Genomic DNA, 19,161 nt, shown 5'->3' on the forward strand with positions numbered 1-19,161 from the left:
GTGTATAAATATAAATCAGGGTAAATAACGGCGATCAATAAGCGCGTGTAATTCTGCAGCCCCGCTGTCTCGTTATGCACCGAGCCGCTCGTGCGTGCAAGAAATGGAAAGCTCCACCTCAGTGTCTAAAATGGCAGCGGGGGTTGCAGCAATGCAGATGCAGCTCTACGTCTCTTTCCGGCCGAGATGCAGCACGAGACCCTCCTACTCCTCATCTGACGTCAGCGGGTCTCGCCCAGTCAGATTATCGCCGAAGAAACATCTGAGGAAAAAAAAAAGCTCAAGTTGGATCAGCCAGCGCGGCCGGACCGAGCCGGCTCAAGCTTTATGCCGGGTCATTTTGATTTTATTTTTGTTTTCTCTTAACCCGGTGATAAACAAAGGAGATGAGGGGACTCCTGTCGTTTTACCGGGGCCTGTGCACCCTGAGTAACCGTCAAGCCAGACGCAAAACTGGGATTGTCGGTTCTCGGTGCGGGTTTTGCGGAACTCAGTCTAACAGCAAGGTACGGTTCGAGCTGTTGCTGCTGCCTCGGCTCAGGCAAACAATACGTTGTTGACGAGGCGATACTTTGTAGTTGTTTGCAGGTTTTTTGCAGTGTGTCAAATCGACGTTGCATACAATGTTGCATGCAACTTTTCTCAGATGTGGACCCGCTGGATGAGACAACAGGGGATGTGACATCAGGGATAACAGATGTAGCTTACTGTGTTTTCCCTCATGAGAAAAACAAGCGCGGATACACTGTGTTCCCAGTTTTTTTTCAACCCCAATAGCAAAAACAATGAGAAAAAGAACCGTTTACATATATGTTTGGATAGGTTTTTATATCATATGTGATATGCTAATAGTGTAACCTAATACCCCTGTGTATCTGTGTGTCACCATAAAATTCCCACCATAGATTATCTGTAGCTGCCCCGATTATTGCCAAAATAATAAAGGCCCTAAATCATGTCATAGACTGCTCTAGAGGCAGCCCCGTCCTTTATATGTTTTTAGAAATACACTATGATGTATTCCCCACAGGCCTATGTGTGGAAACAATATTCCCAAACATTCTTCATACTGCAAATAAGTAGTTCATTTTAAAATTTAGCTTAGTCATTTAACATTGCATTTACTCAAGAAAACAAGACAACAGCAATCCTCGAGTTGCAAAATGATCCTGTTTGTTGATTTTTCAGTGTCAGCCACATTAAAGTATTACATATTTAAAGGTATCTAGGTAAAACTGAAACTTCTGCAGAACTATCTGTCCAAGATTTTGCAGGCTGATTTCATGGCACTTTTTTTTTTTAATTAAGATGCATGCTGCAGTTTTTTTGGGGCCATCTTGCACTGAAATTAAGGGGCCACATGCTGACTCGGATGTGGAGGTTAAATAAATGTTCAAATTTAAATACAGTAGTCAAATTTGCAGTAAAGTTGTGTTATTTGACAAAATTGCAAGGTTGTGCAGAATCCACAGAGTTGTGCTTGCAACATAGCAACACCCAGGAGGGACTGAACTACTGTGGCTGACGTGTAGATGTATTTCCCTGTCTCAAGCTAGTGTTTGACTTGTCAATTCTAGGCTATTGAAGAAAAACATGGCAGAGTCTGAGGAAGCAACCCATTCTCATTCTGAAGTCTTGATGACTTCGGAATGAGAATGGGTTGCTTCCTCAGACCTCTTTGACAGTGCTTTTAGCGTACAATCCCAATGTCAAAAGCCACCTTTCGCATCCATGTGATATGCCCCTGAATGGCATCAGCTGAGAATGCGGCTGAACAAACCTTATATCTTATATATTATCTTAGTTTAAGGAGATTATAAATTAATAAAAATATAGATATGAATAATATATATTATTTAATCCATAAGATACCCCCAAAACGTACATACTGGAGCCTTTAATTATTCACCTTCTCAACCCAGTTTTGATCACACTAACCAAGCATGTCACCTTTCATTCTCCCTACTTTATCTGCACTGAGTTGTTTATTTTTCTACATGTAAAAGAAAAAAAGATGCTGCAGTTTGGCTGGTTGACCTGTATTTGTCCTTCCCTCCTGCAGCCACAGCCAAGCTTTGGACTGTTGTTTGACATTGATGGCGTGCTTGTCCGGGGAAGGATGCCAATCCCTGCAGCAAAAAGGGCGTTTGAGAAGTTGGTCGACTCTCAGGGACAGTTTGTGGTACCAGTTGTTTTTGTCACAAATGCAGGGAATTGCCTCAGACAAACAAAAGCCGACCAGCTCTCTCACATCTTGGGAGTACCTGTGAGTCATTGCGCTGCTGAGCGCCTTTATGACTGTTCTGTGTAGATTAAATATAACAGATGCATAACGTGCACTTCTTTTTTTTTGATTAGTCTGGTGTCCCCTGTCATCTCTGCTATTAACCTCTCCGAACACTTATTCTATTTCCAGATTACACAAGATCAAGTCATCATGTCCCATAGTCCCCTGAGAATGTTTAAGAAGTTTCACGACAAGTGTGTGCTGGTGTCAGGACAGGGACCAGTCTTGGAAATCGCAAAAAAGTATCCTGGAATCTTGCTTTGTTTTGTTTTGTTTTGTGTTTGCGATCCATGTAAATTTGGTTTGCATACTCCTCTTTATTTGTCCTTAACACACTGTCTTCAGCGTGGGCTTTAAGAATGTTGTCAGTGTTGATATGCTGAGGGAATCATTCCCATTGCTGGACATGGTGGATCACAACAGGAGACCCAAACTGCCGGTGAGATATTGAAATCTGGTGCAGAGATTGGTTGTCAATATTTCAATGGTCATGACAAACATGGAAAAGTCATGGGATTAGTAAAAATCATTGAAAGTTTTGGGAAAGCCATGGAATTTCTGTGTATAATAAAATTCATTGTTAAAGTAATCCTCCGAAGATAACCTCTCACGTAATGTAACATGAAGGCAAATCTATTTTCTGTAAATTAACCATTAACATAATGTAGCTTTAATGTGTGTCGACTTAGGGCTGCAAAATGCATTGTTTCTCAAGCTATTCTCATCGATTGAGTCGTGTAATATCTTATGAAAATGCACAAACAACAGTTTGCTGTTCTGAACATGTGTCTTCAGGGGGAAAGTTCAAGGGGAAAGTCTGGATTTTTGTGACCTAACCGACCTCCTTGCGAGATACTACTGTCTGGGCATTGATCACATGATAGCAGCCTTTCAAAATACATGGGATATGTACGAATTTGGGTGCGTTACTTTTTGTAGGAAAACGTAAAAACAGTTTTGAGAACAGCCTGCGTTTCAGCAACAACACTGCAATGTGCAATAGTTGCATCAAAAAAGGTACAATGTCAAGTACAGCAAATTTTATGGAAAACTTACACAGTCCTGTTTTCCAATACAGAGCCTTCCACTTTAAGACAGGTTATGTGTATATTTGACATAATGTGGTGGCAACTGTCATTGGAAACGAGGCTCCTGTGTTTTGAGTGTAGAAAAGTACTGTAACCAGACCAGCAAGTGCTGCATACAAAGTGAAGCCTTTGCTTTGGAAATTTTATTATTTGTCATTGAAAAGTCATGGAAAAGTGTTCAAATTTTGACCATTAAAATGTGTGTGAAGCCTGTATTTAGTCATATACAATAGCACATGTTTAGCTTTTCTCCTTTCATTACAGTCCAATCCTGTTGGCAACCTCCCTAAAATTGAAGGTAAGAACATGCACCTCTTATCTGCTGTTAGTTATTCACTGGCATCTTAGCTTTTTGATATTACTGATATTGCAGAGATTTAATGTCAGTCTTTTATTTCCACACACAGCCGTGATTCTGTTCGGGGAGCCCATTCGATGGGAGACCAACCTGCAGCTGATAATTGACATTTTGTTGACCAACGGTAACCTCAGCCGTGTTCACCAAACCCAAAAGACGCCTCACCTCCCCCTGCTGGCCTGCAACATGGACCTCATGTGGATGGCTGAGGCACATTCTCCACGGTAACCACCACCGTCACAGAGCATTGTAAAAATCTTTAAAGCTATACCATACAGGATAGTCGACTGATGTTGGTTAACATGCTCACCAGCAAAAGTGAGAGTAAAAGTTAGCACAAGATTAACACTTGGTGTTTTGTCTCTCTATATTTATTTTTTGTTTCACACTGTCTCTTGGATACCTGCTGTTGATGGTATTATTTTCTGAATCCCTGATTTAAGTTACTGTCTCGCTTTATATGTTTATTAGTATTATTGATTTTTAAAGTTTTAATATTGTAATATTTTGAGAATTTATTGATGTAATCCAGTATGACATTTTTTTTCCAATTAAAACACTTAAAACACATTATTTGAAAATGTAGTTTTTCAAGTAAGTAAATGGCATCCTGATCAAGGCGGAAAATTTCCTTTCATTTGCAGTTTTAACCTGTTTTGATTTTTGGTCAACTTGAAAACCTTATTCGTCACTGGGCCGGTGATTGAGAGCGATTACTTCTGTATGAGTCAATACATTGTTTTTCTGAAAAATCTTGCAAAGTATGCCTAACGCACCAGCTTGGAAGCTGCCAAATGTAAATATATCCTTGTCTCTTCCATGATCTCATTCTGCTCAGGTTTGGCCATGGGACATTTCTTGTGTGCCTAGAGAACATCTATAAGAAGATCACAGGTAAAGACCTGAAGTACGAGGCGCTCATGGGAAAACCCAGTGAGCTGACCTACCACTTTGCAGAGTACCTCATCAGAAGCCAGGGCATGCAGAGGCAATGGAAACTACCCATCACTTCCCTTTATGCTATAGGGTAAGACACCAAGTTTTTTCTCTGTATTGCACATGTAATATATGAAATAAACTGAGGAAGCGATTGAGACCACCCTGATCAGAATTCACTTTTGATGCAGTCGGATGACGATATACATGCAGGTAAAGAAAAGAGGTAGAGAGGAGGAACTAGTTCTGCAAACTCAGTGTTGGGAAGGTTACTTTTGAAACATAATAGCTTACAGATTACCAGTTACCCTGGTTAAAGTGTTAGAAGTAATGTACCTATTTTAATTACTTCATTCAAGTTATGTTACTTATTACATTCTATTACTTTTTGAATACTTTTCTATAAAACGGGTATTAAACATAAATATGTAGCCTGCTAGACAGGCACCACACAAAAATAACAAACTAAATTACCTCTTGAGCACATGTAAATAACACGGTGGGGTGGAAGGCATTATTTTATGTGACTGATTGAGGTTACATTAACTTACCTGTAGCTGTTTCTTTAGGTTTGGCTTTGAGAATTCAATGTTGACAGCATTTTTATCTCTGGTAAACAAGCTTTACACTGTAAAGTGACGTTAGAGCCCTTTTCTGATGTCAGAAGGAAAATGTTGAATTTCCAGTAGCAGTGAAAGTGTTCTTGTCTGACGACATGGCTACCTGCCGAGGTGTGGTTTGGTGGTCACAGGCATGACAGGCGCTGCAAGTTTAAACAATAGAGAATCAATTAAAAGCAGCGCTCAAAATTTGAGCGCATACTGCCAAATGAATGAAGCCTGTCTGGATGTAAGCCATCCTACCCATGATGATGTTACACTCAAATTTGTTTCAACAGCTTTGGTGAGTTGTCTGAAAATATGTCAGAAGATGGCATTCCTGCACTGCGAATGAATGTTTCTTTATTCTAGATATTAGCTTTTTATCCAAAATTATATATTTGGTTGTAACCCGTCTGTAATCACTAACGTTTTTGATTAGTAACTGCAATTTATTTACATCTTTTTTTTCTCAGTAACTATAATGGATCACAGTGCTATATTTTTGTATTTAATTACGCAACACTGTTACCTTCAAGTCAATTTCAATTCAGTTTTATTTATAGAGCCAAATTTTACAAATCACAATTTGCCTCAGAGGGCTTCACAGCATATGACATCCCTCTGTCCGTGGACACTCACAGCGGATAAGGAAACACACTTAGTTACTCACCAACAGTGTGAAAACTAAAACGTAATCAAGTTAAGCTCACCCAACTTTTAGTTACAAGTTATAAAAGTGCATACGCTCAAGTTTTAAATTAGGTTTGCTTTTTAACAAACTGAAAGGCTCGGGCGTAGCTCAATAATCTGGTGGGAAACCTCATGTAAAAATACACAACTCCTCTCTTTCAACTGCCCGCAAGCGTGACAGTAAACACACATTCCTGTCAGAACTTGCATGTTTCACTTCAACTTTTCATCATGGTTTGTGCCAGAGTTGAGAACTCAAGTCACATGACTCGGACTCGAGTCAGATTTGAGTCACAAATTTGGTGAGTTTAGACTCGACTTGACAAAATATAAAAATGCTCGGAACTTGACTTGGACTTTAACATCACTGACTTGTGACTTCACTTGAACTTGAGCCTTATGACCAGTCAAGCAAGTTCCAAGTACTTAAATGACATAAAACGTAATTCTGATTCGAGTCAAGTCTTTGTCGCCACCTCTGCTATAATTCCTCAGATCCATGTTGTTTGAAATAATCTGACAACATCCAATCAAGTCACAGGAGAACACACAAAAGAAACATAGCACAGTAACATACAAGATTTATTAAGCTGTGACACTGGTTAATAGATATATATGCTAAATAAAAAGTGTAATGTCAGCACTACTTTGTTATGATCAGTCACACTTGTTTTAACAAATGAATATAAATATAATTATTTTTTAAATTTGCTATATTATTACACTGGTGTTACAATGACATAATATTTGGTGAAGAGAATGTTATTCAGGAATCAAAAAAGTCAAACTTGAGTGGACTTGAGACTTGAGTGCAAAAGACTTGAGACATTCAAAACAATGACATGGTCCCACCTCTGATTGTTACACATATTAGTATCTAGACTATTTTTTTTTTTTTACAATTTATTCCGGTTTTATTTAACCAGAAAAAAAACTCTTTAGATCAAAAATCTCGTTTTCAAGAAAAAATAGAAATAAAAACAAAAAATAAAATAAAAATATAAAACTCTAAAACAAACAATATGAAACACAAAATGAAGTTACTACAGAAAGAAAGACTAAAAAATATGTTAATGTGTGCTATAAGTTAGCCATAAAAACGAGAAAAATAAAAAGACCAGCTAAGATACACCCTGTCATTGCTATGTAAAGATAACATACAAAAGTCTTATAACTGTTTGCCAAACACTGTATGAACCTTTGGTATAGACAATAAGAACAAGTTCTTCCAGAAGGTAGAAGGTAGATTTATTGGTAATTTGTAAAACAAAATTTAAAAATCGAACTGGAATGGAAAGCGTAGCTGTTTTCATTTTTTGCTTGAGGAAGACACATAACTATATTGAATGCATACTGCCTGCAGCACTGAGTAATCTTCCCTCTTCTCTTAGGGATAACCTTATGACTGACATCTACGGCGCCAACCTATACAACCGCTACCTGGAGGAGAGAGTTGCTAGAAAGAACCCCAAAGCCGTCGCCAAAATGGTCTCCGCCACAGGGTCCACCACTGCAGTGCCCCAGGAGGAGGAGAGCGACAATCTGTGGGAGAGCGAGCTGGCGCTGCCTTCTGCCACTTCCTGTAAGTCTGTCCTCGTCTGCACAGGGGTCTATAACCCCAACGTGGAGGTGCCGTCTGATGCCAGCCACTGCATCAAAGAGACTGTGTTCCACGGCCACCGGGACTTCAGGTTTGACCCTGCGCTGGTGGAGCCAGACTTCATTGTGCAGGATGTGGCCGAAGCTGTTGACCGCATCTTTGAGCAGGAGAAGTTTGTGCCTAAGTAGAGTTTGAGCCAACAGGTTTGTGTGGAGGTCCTAGTCGAGGAGAGGTGGAGCGTTAAACCACTTAATGCATAAACCTGTAGGAGCCTAACACTGTGGGCATTGTTAACCACCTGATAGGGCATTGACAAAATATGGGTCATCTTTGAGACAAACTTTAGCGAAACATAATCACGTAACGTACTGTCAACCGCTCTTTTATATTGTTTTGTGATAGTCTTCAATTACCTGATTTCATTAAGGAAAATTTTAAGGAACTGCCTTATTTGACCCTACTAAGTATTTTTTTAGATTATAGTAATGTTTTAGATAATTGCATATCCTGAAATCATCCTATATTTATTACAAGATTTTAGCAGTGTTTTTAAGAAGCATATTCAGATAACGGTGGACCTTTATTCTCAAGGTGAATTTTTATTATTACATTTTTAGTGATTTGTTTACCCATTTATCCTTGAAAATCTATGCATGAATATGAGAGTAATACTTGTACTGTAAAAAAAAAAAAACACTGTTGGATGTGCAGTATTGTCCTCTAATAGAACTGTCTGTCTGCCTTTTGTCTAGCTGTGAGCCTTGACCAGTATTTGCACAGATCAGACTTTCACCTTTGTTAAATGTTACCATATCTTCCTGCCATAACCTGTTTATTACAATGTGGACATTCATTTTTAAGCTTAACTATTTCAATTCAAGAAGCAAAAGCTATTAAGACCTTGGTTTAGATGTGAGTATAATGCCGATCAAAAACTTTTACTGCTCCACAGTTTATTATTTGTTGTATTCTTCTCATTGTAAATACCTTACTGTAAAAAAAAATATAAGGAATAGGTACATGTTTTGCAAATGGTTTGTGTGTGCTTTTTCTATCAAAATGATCAACAAAGACACATAGCCACGGTACTGATAACTTTAACTGGACATCTTTAACCAACAGTTTCTGTATACACCGTCTCTATGATTTTAAACATAAATAGGCCTACTTAAATATCTCAGTCTCATCAGTGACTCCTGGCTCAATCTGTTGCACGTTTATTAAACCAGGATGAGAAGATGCAACTATGTCAAACCAGGTGTAAGTATTCTGGATAAATGTGCGTTCCAGCTGTCATGAGTAGACCACATTTGTAGATCACAGATCATCGTGATGAAGATGCAGAGAAAATGCATGCAGCAGAGTTTATAACAAGAGAGCATCAGCTTCTTATGGAAATGTTTATAAAAGGGAAATATGGACATTTTAATCAAACTGAGAAAAAAATTAAAAAAGATAGTAGAGTTACTTAATGCGTAAGTTAAAAAATGTGTAGAATGCAGTGCAGCGGACAACTACGTTATTTTTCGGACCTCATTAATAAGATATTTGTCTATTTAGATTTAAACTTTTACTTACTATTACTAATTACAAATCTACTATCCTGATTTTGTGTAATAGCACACCTTTACCATTAGGCGAAACAGGCATTCATGTGGAGCCCCGGGGCCCATACAATACCCTTTGGGGCCCCATAAAATGCTCTCCCTTTATTTTCACTCATGCCTTAGCAGAGTCTGTCTGGGCTCTCCCCCCTTTAGTCGGCGCCACATGGACTATTCCATTATGCGCATCACCGTACTGCGCAGTGTTTATGCGGAAATGATTCCAGCGCGCTGAGAATCAACTCATGTAAACACAACAAAAACAACAAAAACAGGATTTTTTAACAAACCTGCCAAAGGTATCTACCTTTTTCGAAGCAGTGCCGGCGGGGCCGCCTGTCTACAGACAAGAGTCTACACAATAACGTTAGAAAAATGAAAGATGTAATAGCAAGATTTACTGAAGCCAAGGCTCGCAAAGTTTTAGATGTCAAAACGGAGAGAGAGAAGAAGAAGAAGAAGCAGAGAGGATATGAAAACAAGCACAGAGGAGAGATGAAGACAGAGAGAGATTGAGACAAAACAGAGAAAGAGAGGAGAGATTGAGACAAAACAGAGAAAGAGAGGAGAGATTGAGACAAAACACATACAGAGAGAGAAGAGATCAGTCAGTCAGTACATAACATGTCTCCATAATTGTCTCTAATTGTCTTGTGTCTCTCACTTTGTAGTTAACACAAGATACAGTAGGAGACATGACCACGATCAACCTCCTGCCACCCTTTGGAAAACCAAGGTAAATGATGACATGTTTAACAGTGCACTAGACTGATGGATGTGGGGGACTCCCAAATTGACTGCTCGCCTGGACCCCCAAATGCTTAAGTTTGCCACTGGCTATAGCGATTATGTTTTCAGGTTGTCTGTATGTACATTTTAGTAACATTTGTTGTCTATAAAATGATAAAGCCATCATAGTGTGTTGTCAGAAAAATCATACTATTGCCATTGTATAGGTTGTCTTCCAAGAATTGATAAAAATGTCATAGTATACAATGTCGTCTAAAAAATAATTAAAAACGTCATAGTATAATATTGATGTCTGAAAAGTCACAAAAACCTCACAAAAAGATTTTGTGATTTTTGGGAAGACATACTGTACATATGTCTAATGTATATATGTTGTCAGAAATGACACAAAAATGTCATAGTATACTATGTTGTTAAAAATGACACAAAATGACCAAAAAATGTCATAGTATAGTATGTGGTCAAAAATGATCAAAAAATGTAACAGTATGTCATCAAAAACGACAAACAAAAAAAGTAGGTCATTGTATAAAGTGTCGTAGAGAAAAGTATGTATTATGACATGTTTTTGGCCTTATTTTTGACATGGTATACTATGACGTGTCTCTGCAAGTTATGTCGTTTTCAGCCGTTTTTTTTTTTTTTTTTTGACATGTCAAAATTTGACATTTTTCAAGATATACTATGTTGTTTACAGCCATTTTTTCAACATGCTATGTAATGACGTTTTTGGCCTTTTTTTCAGCATGGTATACTATGAAGTGTCTGCATACTGACGGTATTTCATCAGTTCTGGTTTTGTCTTCTTTGTCACTTGTCACTGTGTTTTGAGCCGCATTGCTGCTATGCTTCAATCATGACCCCATTGTTTATGTTTTGGCGGCGGCAAGTGATTGATTGACAGTTGATGGCATTTGACAGGTTGGCGTCAAACGATCCTGGTTTGGGGAGAGTCAGTTTTTTAAGGGTTTTGATAATGAATATTGCGTCTAAAATTCCGTTTATGAACTCATATTTTTATTGAACTTTTTATATTTTAATACATTTTAAGTATTTTTCTCTTGTTTGGCATTTTTCGACATGCTTTACTATTGCGTTTTTTTTCATTTTTTCACCATGCTAAATTATGACGTTTTTGGCCTTTTTTGGGCTTTTATTTCTGCATTGAATACTATGACGTGTCTCTAGAAGCTATAATAGGTGGCTTTTAGCCATTTTTATGGCATGTCAAAATTTGACATTTTCGACATACTATACTATGGCGTTTTTTGCCATTTTTTCACCATGCTAAATTCTGACTTTTTTGGCATTTTTTGGCTTTTATTTCAACTTTGTATACTATGATGCGTCTCTACAAGCTATAATACGTGTTTTTTAGCCATTTTTTAAAATGTGTTAAAATTTGACATTTTCGACATACTATACTATGGCGTTTTTTGCCATTTTTTCAACATGCTAAATTATGAAGGTTTTGGCCTTTTTTGGGCTTTTATTTCTGCATTGAATACTATGATGTGTCTCTAGAAGCTGTAACAGGTGGTTTTTAGCCATTTTTATGATATGTCAAAATTTGACATTTTCGACATACTATACTATGGCGTTTTTTGCCATTTTTTCAACATGCTAAATTCTGACGTTTTTGGCCTTTTTTGGGCTTTTATTTCTGCATTGAATACTATGACGTGTCTCTAGAAGCTATAACAGGTGGTTTTTAGCCATTTTTATGGCATGTCAAAATTTGACATTTTCGACATACTATACTATGGTGTCTTTTGCCATTTTTTCACCATGCTAAATTATGACCTTTGGCTTTTTTGGCTTTGATTTCAACTTTGTGTACTATGACGCATCTCTAGAAGCTATAATAGGTGGCTTTTAGCCATTTTTTTGACATGTCAAAATTTGACATTTTCGACATACTATACTATGGCGTTTTTTGCCATTTTTTCAACATGCTAAATTATGACTTTTTTTGGTGTTTTTTGACTTTTATTTCAACTTTGTATACTATGATGCGTCTCTACAAGCTAAAATATGTGTTTTTTAGCCATTTTTTAAAACGTGTAAAAATTTGACATTTTTGACATACTATACTATGGCGTTTTTTGCCATTTTTTCAACATGCTTAATTATGACGTTTTTGGCCTTTTTTAGGCTTTTATTTCTGCATTGAATACTATGACGTGTCTCTAGAAGCTATAATAGGTGGCTTTTAGCCATTTTTATGACATGTCAAAATTTGACATTTTCGACATACTATACTATGGCGTTTTTGCCATTTTTCACCATGCTAAATTATAACGTTTTGGCCTTTTTGGGCTTTTATTTCTGGATTGAATACTATGATGTGTCTCTAGAAGCTATAATAGGTGGTTTTAGCCATTTTTATGACATGTCAAAATTTGACATTTTCGACATACTATACTATGGTGTCTTTTGCCATTTTTCAACATGCTAAATTCTGACGTTTTTGGCCTTTTTTGGCCTTTTATTTCTGCATTGAATACTATGACGTGTCTCTAGAAGCTATAATAGGTGGCTTTTAGCCATTTTTTTGACATGTCAAAATTTGACCTTTTCGACATACTATACTATGGCGTTTTTTGCCATTTTTTCAACATGCTAAATTCTGACGTTTTTGGCCTTTTTTGGGCTTTAATTTCTGCATTGAATACTATGACGTGTCTCTAGAAACTATAATAGGTGGATTTTAGCGATTTTTATGACATGTCAAAATTTGACATTTTCGACATACTATACTATGGCGTTTTTTGCCATTTTTTCACCATACTAAATTATGACGTTTTTGGCGTTTTTTGGCTTTTATTTCAACTTTGTATACTATGATGCATCTCTACAAGCTATAATACGTGTTTTTTAGCCATTTTTTAAAACGTGTTAAAATTTGACATTTTCGACATACTATACTATGGCGTTTTTTGCCATTTTTTCAACATGCTAAATTATGACGTTTTTGGCCTTTTTTGGGCTTTTATTTCTGCATTGAATACTATGACGTGTCCCTAGAAGCTATAACAGGTGGCTTTTAGCCATTTTTTGACATGTCAAAATTTGACATTTTCGACATACTATACTATGGCGTTTTGCCATTTTTCAACATGCTAAATTCTGACGTTTTTGGCCTTTTTTGGGCTTTTATTTCTGCATTGAAAACTATGACGTGTCTCTAGAAGCTATAATAGGTGGCTTTTAGCCATTTTTATGACATGTCAAAATTTGACATTTTTGACATACTATACTATGGCGTTTTTTGCCATTTTTTCACCATGCTAAATTATGACTTTTTTGGCCTTTTTGGGCTTTTATTTCTGCATTGAATACTATGATGTGTCTCTAGAAGCTATAACAGGTGGTTTTTAGCCATTTTTATGACATGTCAAAATTTGACATTTTCGACATACTATACTATGGCGTTTTTTGCCATTTTTTCACCATGCTAAATTCTGACGTTTTTGGCCTTTTTTGGGCTTTTATTTCTGCATTGAATACTATGACGTGTCTCTACAAGCTATAATAGGTGGCTTTTAGCCATTTTTTTGACATGTCAAAATTTGACATTTTTGACATACTATACTATGGCGTTTTTTGCCATTTTTTCACCATGCTAAATCATGACTTTTTTAGCGTTTTTTGGCTTTTATTTCAACTTTGAATACAATGATGCGTCTCTAGAAGCTATAATAGGTGTTTTTTAGCCATTTTTTTAAAACATGTCAAAATTTGACATTTTCGACATACTATACTATGGCGTTTTTTGCCATTTTTTCAACATGCTAAATTCTGACGTTTTTGGCCTTTTTTTGGCTTTTATTTCTGCATTGAATACCATGACGTGTCTCTAGAAGCCATAATAGGTGGCTTTTAGCCATTTTTTTGACATGTCAAAATTTGACATTTTCGCCATACTATACTATGGCGTTTTTTGCCATTTTTTCAACATGCTAAATTCTGACGTTTTTGGCCTTTTTTGGGCTTTTATTTCTGCATTGAATACTATGACGTGTCCCTAGAAGCTATAATAGGTGGCTTTTAGCCATTTTTATGACATGTCAAAATTTGACATTTTCGACATACTATACTATGGCGTTTTTGCCATTTTTCAACATGCTAAATTATAACGTTTTGGCCTTTTTTGGCTTTTATTTCTGCATTGAATACTATTACGTGTCTGTAGAAGCTATAATAGGTGGCTTTTAGCCATTTTATGACATGTCAAAATTTGACATTTTTCGACATACTATACTATGGCGTTTTTTGCCATTTTTCACCATGCTAAATTATGACGCGTTTTGGCCTTTTTGGCTTTTATTTCAACTTTGTATACTATGATGCATCTCTACAAGCTATAATAGGTGGCTTTTAGCCATTTTTATGACATGTCAAAATTTGACATTTTCGACATACTATACTATGGCGTTTTTTGCCATTATTTCAACATGCTAAATTATGACTTTTTTGGCGTTTTTTGGCTTTTATTTCAACTTTGTATACTATGATGCGTCTCTACAAGCTATAATACGTGTTTTTTAGCCATTTTTAAAACGTGTTAAAATTTGACATTTTCGACATACTATACTATGGCGTTTTTTGCCATTTTTTCAACATGCTAAATTATGACGTTTTTGGCCTTTTTTGGGCTTTTATTTCTGCATTGAATACTATGACATGTCTCTAGAAGCTATAGTAGGTGGTTTTTAGCCATTTTTTTGACGTCAAAATTTGACATTTTCAACATACAATACTATGGTGTTTTTTGCCATTTTTTCAATATACAAAATTATGACTTTTTGGTCTTTTTTGGCTTTAATTTCTGATTTGTATACTATGATGCGTCTCTAGAAGCTATAATAGGTGGTTTTTAGCCATTTTTTAAAACATGTCAAAATTTGACATTTTGACATACTATACTATGGCGTTTTTGCCATTTTTCAACATGCTAAATTCTGACGTTTTGGCCTTTTTGGGCTTTTATTTCTGCATTGAATACTATGACGTGTCTCTAGAAGCTATAATAGGTGGCTTTTAGCCATTTTTATGACATGTCAAAATTTCACTTTTTCGACATACTATACTATGGCGTTTTTTGCCATTTTTTCACCATGCTAAATCATGACTTTTTTTGGCTTTTATTTCAACTTTGTATACTATGATGCATCTCTACAAGCTATAATACGTGTTTTTTAGCCATTTTTAAAACATGTTAAAATTTGACATTTTCGACATACTATACTATGGCGTTTTTTGCCATTTTTTCAACATGCTAAATTCTGACGTTTTTGGCCTTTTTTGGGCTTTTATTTCTGCATTGAATACTATGACGTGTCTCTAGAAGCTATAACAGGTGGTTTTTAGCCATTTCTATGATATGTCAAAATTTGACATTTTCGACATGCTATACTATGGCGTTTTTTGCCATTTTTTCACCATGCTAAATTATGACGTTTTTGGCCTTTTTGGGCTTTTATTTCTGCATTGAATACTATGATGTGTCTCTAGAAGCTATAACAGGTGGTTTTTAGCCATTTTTATGACATGTCAAAATTTGACATTTTCGACATACTATACTATGGCGTTTTTTGCCATTTTTTCAACATGCTAAATTCTGACGTTTTTGGCCTTTTTTGGGCTTTTATTTCTGCATTGAATACTATGACGTGTCACTAGAAGCTATAATAGGTGGCTTTTAGCCATTTTTTTGACATGTCAAAATTTGACATTTTCGACATACTATACTATGGCGTTTTTTTGCCATTTTTTCAACATGCTAAATTATGACGTTTTTTGCCTTTTTGGGCTTTTATTTCTGCATTGAATACTATGACGTGTCTCTAGAAGCTATAATAGGTGGATTTTAGCCATTTTTATGACATGTCAAAATTTGACATTTTCGACATACTATACTATGGCGTTTTTTGCCATTTTTTCAACATGCTAAATTCTGACGTTTTTGGCCTTTTTTGGGCTTTTATTTCTGCATTGAATACTATGACGTGTCTCTAGAAGCTATAATAGGTGGCTTTTAGCCATTTTTTTGACATGTCAAAATTTGACATTTTCGACATACTATACTATGGCGTTTTTTGCCATTTTTTCAACATGCTAAATTCTGACATTTTGGCCTTTTTTGGGCTTTTATTTCTGCATTGAATACTATGACGTGTCCCTAGAAGCTATAATAGGTGGCTTTTAGCCATTTTTATGACATGTCAAAATTTGACATTTTCGACATACTATACTATGGCGTTTTTTGCCATTTTTTCAACATGCTAAATTCTGACGTTTTTGGCCTTTTTTGGGCTTTAATTTCTGCATTGAATACTATGACGTGTCTCTAGAAACTATAATAGGTGGATTTTAGCGATTTTTATGACATGTCAAAATTTGACATTTTCGACATACTATACTATGGCGTTTTTTGCCATTTTTTCACCATACTAAATTCTGACGTTTTTGGCGTTTTTTGGCTTTTATTTCAACTTTGTATACTATGATGCATCTCTACAAGCTATAATACGTGTTTTTTAGCCATTTTTTAAAACGTGTTAAAATTTGACATTTTCGACATACTATACTATGGCGTTTTTTGCCATTTTTTCAACATGCTAAATTCTGACGTTTTTGGCCTTTTTTGGGCTTTTATTTCTGCATTGAATACTATGACGTGTCTCTAGAAGCTATAATAGGTGGCTTTTAGCCATTTTTTTGACATGTCAAAATTTGACATTTTCGACATACTATACTATGGCGTTTTTTGCCATTTTTTCACCATGCTAAATTATGACTTTTTTGGCCTTTTTGGGCTTTTATTTCTGCATTGAATACTATGATGTGTCTCTAGAAGCTATAATAGGTGGATTTTAGCCATTTTTATGACATGTCAAAATTTGACCTTTTCGACATACTATACTATGGCGTTTTTTGCCATTTTTTCACCATGCTAAATTATGACGTTTTTGGCCTTTTTGGGCTTTTATTTCTGCATTGAATACTATGACGTGTCTCTAGAAGCTATAATAGGTGGCTTTTAGCCATTTTTTTGACATGTCAAAATTTGACATTTTCGACATACTATACTATGGCGTTTTTTGCCATTTTTTCAACATGCTAAATTCTGACGTTTTTGGCCTTTTTTGGGCTTTTATTTCTGCATTGAATACTATGACGTGTCTCTAGAAGCTATAATAGGTGGCTTTTAGCCATTTTTATGACATGTCAAAATTTGACATTTTCGACATACTATACTATGGCGTTTTTTGCCATTTTTTCACCATGCTAAATTATGACTTTTTTGGCCTTTTTGGGCTTTTATTTCTGCATTGAATACTATGCTGTGTCTCTAGAAGCTATAACAGGTGGTTTTTAGCCATTTTTATGACATGTCAAAATTTGACATTTTCGACATACTATACTATGGCGTTTTTTGCCATTTTTTCACCATGCTAAATTATGACGTTTTTGGCTTTTTTTGGGCTTTTATTTCTGCATTGAATACAATGACGTGTCTCTAGAAGCTATAATAGGTGGCTTTTAGCCATTTTTTTGACAAGTCAAAATTTGACATTTTCGACATACTATACTATGGCGTTTTTTGCCATTTTTTCAACATGCTAAATTCTGACGTTTTTGGCCTTTTTTGGGCTTTTATTTCTGCATTGAATACTATGACGTGTCCCTAGAAGCTATAATAGGTGGCTTTTAGCCATTTTTATGACATGTCAAAATTTGACATTTTCGACATACTATACTATGGCGTTTTTTGCCATTTTTTCACCATGCTAAATTATGACTTTTTTTGGCGTTTTTTGGCTTTTATTTCAACTTTGTATACTATGATGCGTCTCTACAAGCTATAATACATGTTTTTTAGCCATTTTTTAAAACGTGTTAAAATTTGACATTTTCGACATACTATACTATGGCGTTTTTTGCCATTTCTTCAACATGCTAAATTCTGACGTTTTTGGCCTTTTTTGGGCTTTTATTTCTGCATTGAATACTATGACGTGTCTCTAGAAGCTATAATACGTGACTTTTAGCCATTTTTTTGACATGTCAAAATGTGACATTTTCGACATACTATACTATGGCGTTTTTTGCCATTTTTTCAACATGCTAAATTATGACTTTTTGGCTGTTTTTAGCCTTTATTTCTACTTCGTATACTATGACGAATCTCTACAAGCTATAATATGTCATTTTCCACTGTTTTTTTGACATGTCAAAATGTGACATTTTTCAACATACTATACTATGGTGTTTTCTGCCATTTTTTTGACAGTGCATACTATGACGTGTCTCTACAAGCTATAATATGTCGTTTTCAGCCAGTTTTTTCACATGTCAAAATTTGACGATTTTTGACATACTATACTATGATGTTTTCGGCCATTTGTTTGACATGCTAAATTATGATGTTTTGGGCTTTTTTCCGACATGGTATACTATGATGTGTCACTACAAGCTATAATATAGTGTTTTTAAGCCTTTTTTTGACATGCTATATTATTACATTATTGGTTGTTTTTCCGACATTGTATTCTGTGACTTCTATCGTCATGCTATACTTCTACCACGCGTTTTTCTGTCTAATGTCTGGTCGCAGGAGTGGATGAGATGTGATTGAGGATCACTCAGCAGTGGGAAATCTTGGACTGCTCTGTGCACATCTCAAACATCCCAGAAAAAGCTGTTGCACTGGATGGGCAGTCCTTGTTGGGACTCATAAGGACAAAAGGCTCTGATGCAAACTCAAATAATTGCACTGCAGGAATGCAATGATACCATCAGCAGCAACTCCACCAAGCAACCTGATGGAATCTTCATAGTAGCTTGTGATTTTAATCAACTTATCCTTCAACTCCAAAGATGTAGCAAGCTATTTTTCTGACATACTAAATTATGATGATCTTGGTCTTTTTCTCAACATTGTATACTATGACGTGTCTGTAGAAGCTATAATATGTAATTTTCAACCATTTTTTGTCATATCAAAATTAAACGTTTTTCGATGTAATATACTATGGAGTTTTCTGCCATTTTTTTCTGACATACTTAATTATGATGGTTTTGGTCTTTTTTTTAACATTGTGTACTATGATGTGTCTGTACAACAGACCGGCAGCGACTGCATACGAGCGCGGAGCAGCAAAGATATGTTGTTTTTTTCGTTCTTTTGTTTTTCTAAAATAAAGCTTTACTATTATTAATATGTTTCTGGCAAATGTG

General features: G+C 35.9%; 1 protein-coding gene across 1 annotated transcript; it reads left to right on the forward strand.

Moving 5' to 3' along the window:
- The first annotated feature begins 219 nt into the window (after nucleotides 1–219).
- LOC121947101 (haloacid dehalogenase-like hydrolase domain-containing 5) lies at nucleotides 220–8,593 on the forward strand. Its single transcript, XM_042492003.2, has 8 exons — nucleotides 220–506; nucleotides 2,063–2,266; nucleotides 2,417–2,529; nucleotides 2,633–2,726; nucleotides 3,640–3,673; nucleotides 3,783–3,957; nucleotides 4,572–4,760; nucleotides 7,353–8,593. The coding sequence occupies exons 1-8, from the start codon at nucleotides 387–389 to the stop codon at nucleotides 7,747–7,749; spliced, it is 1,326 nt and encodes a 441-aa protein (XP_042347937.1). The 5' UTR covers nucleotides 220–386; the 3' UTR covers nucleotides 7,750–8,593.
- The last annotated feature ends 10,568 nt before the right edge of the window (nucleotides 8,594–19,161 follow it).

Source organism: Plectropomus leopardus, chromosome 9 (genome assembly GCF_026936395.1).
Source record: "Plectropomus leopardus strain MGB_pleo_1.0 chromosome 9, ASM2693639v1, whole genome shotgun sequence".
NCBI lineage: Eukaryota > Metazoa > Chordata > Actinopteri > Perciformes > Serranidae > Plectropomus > Plectropomus leopardus.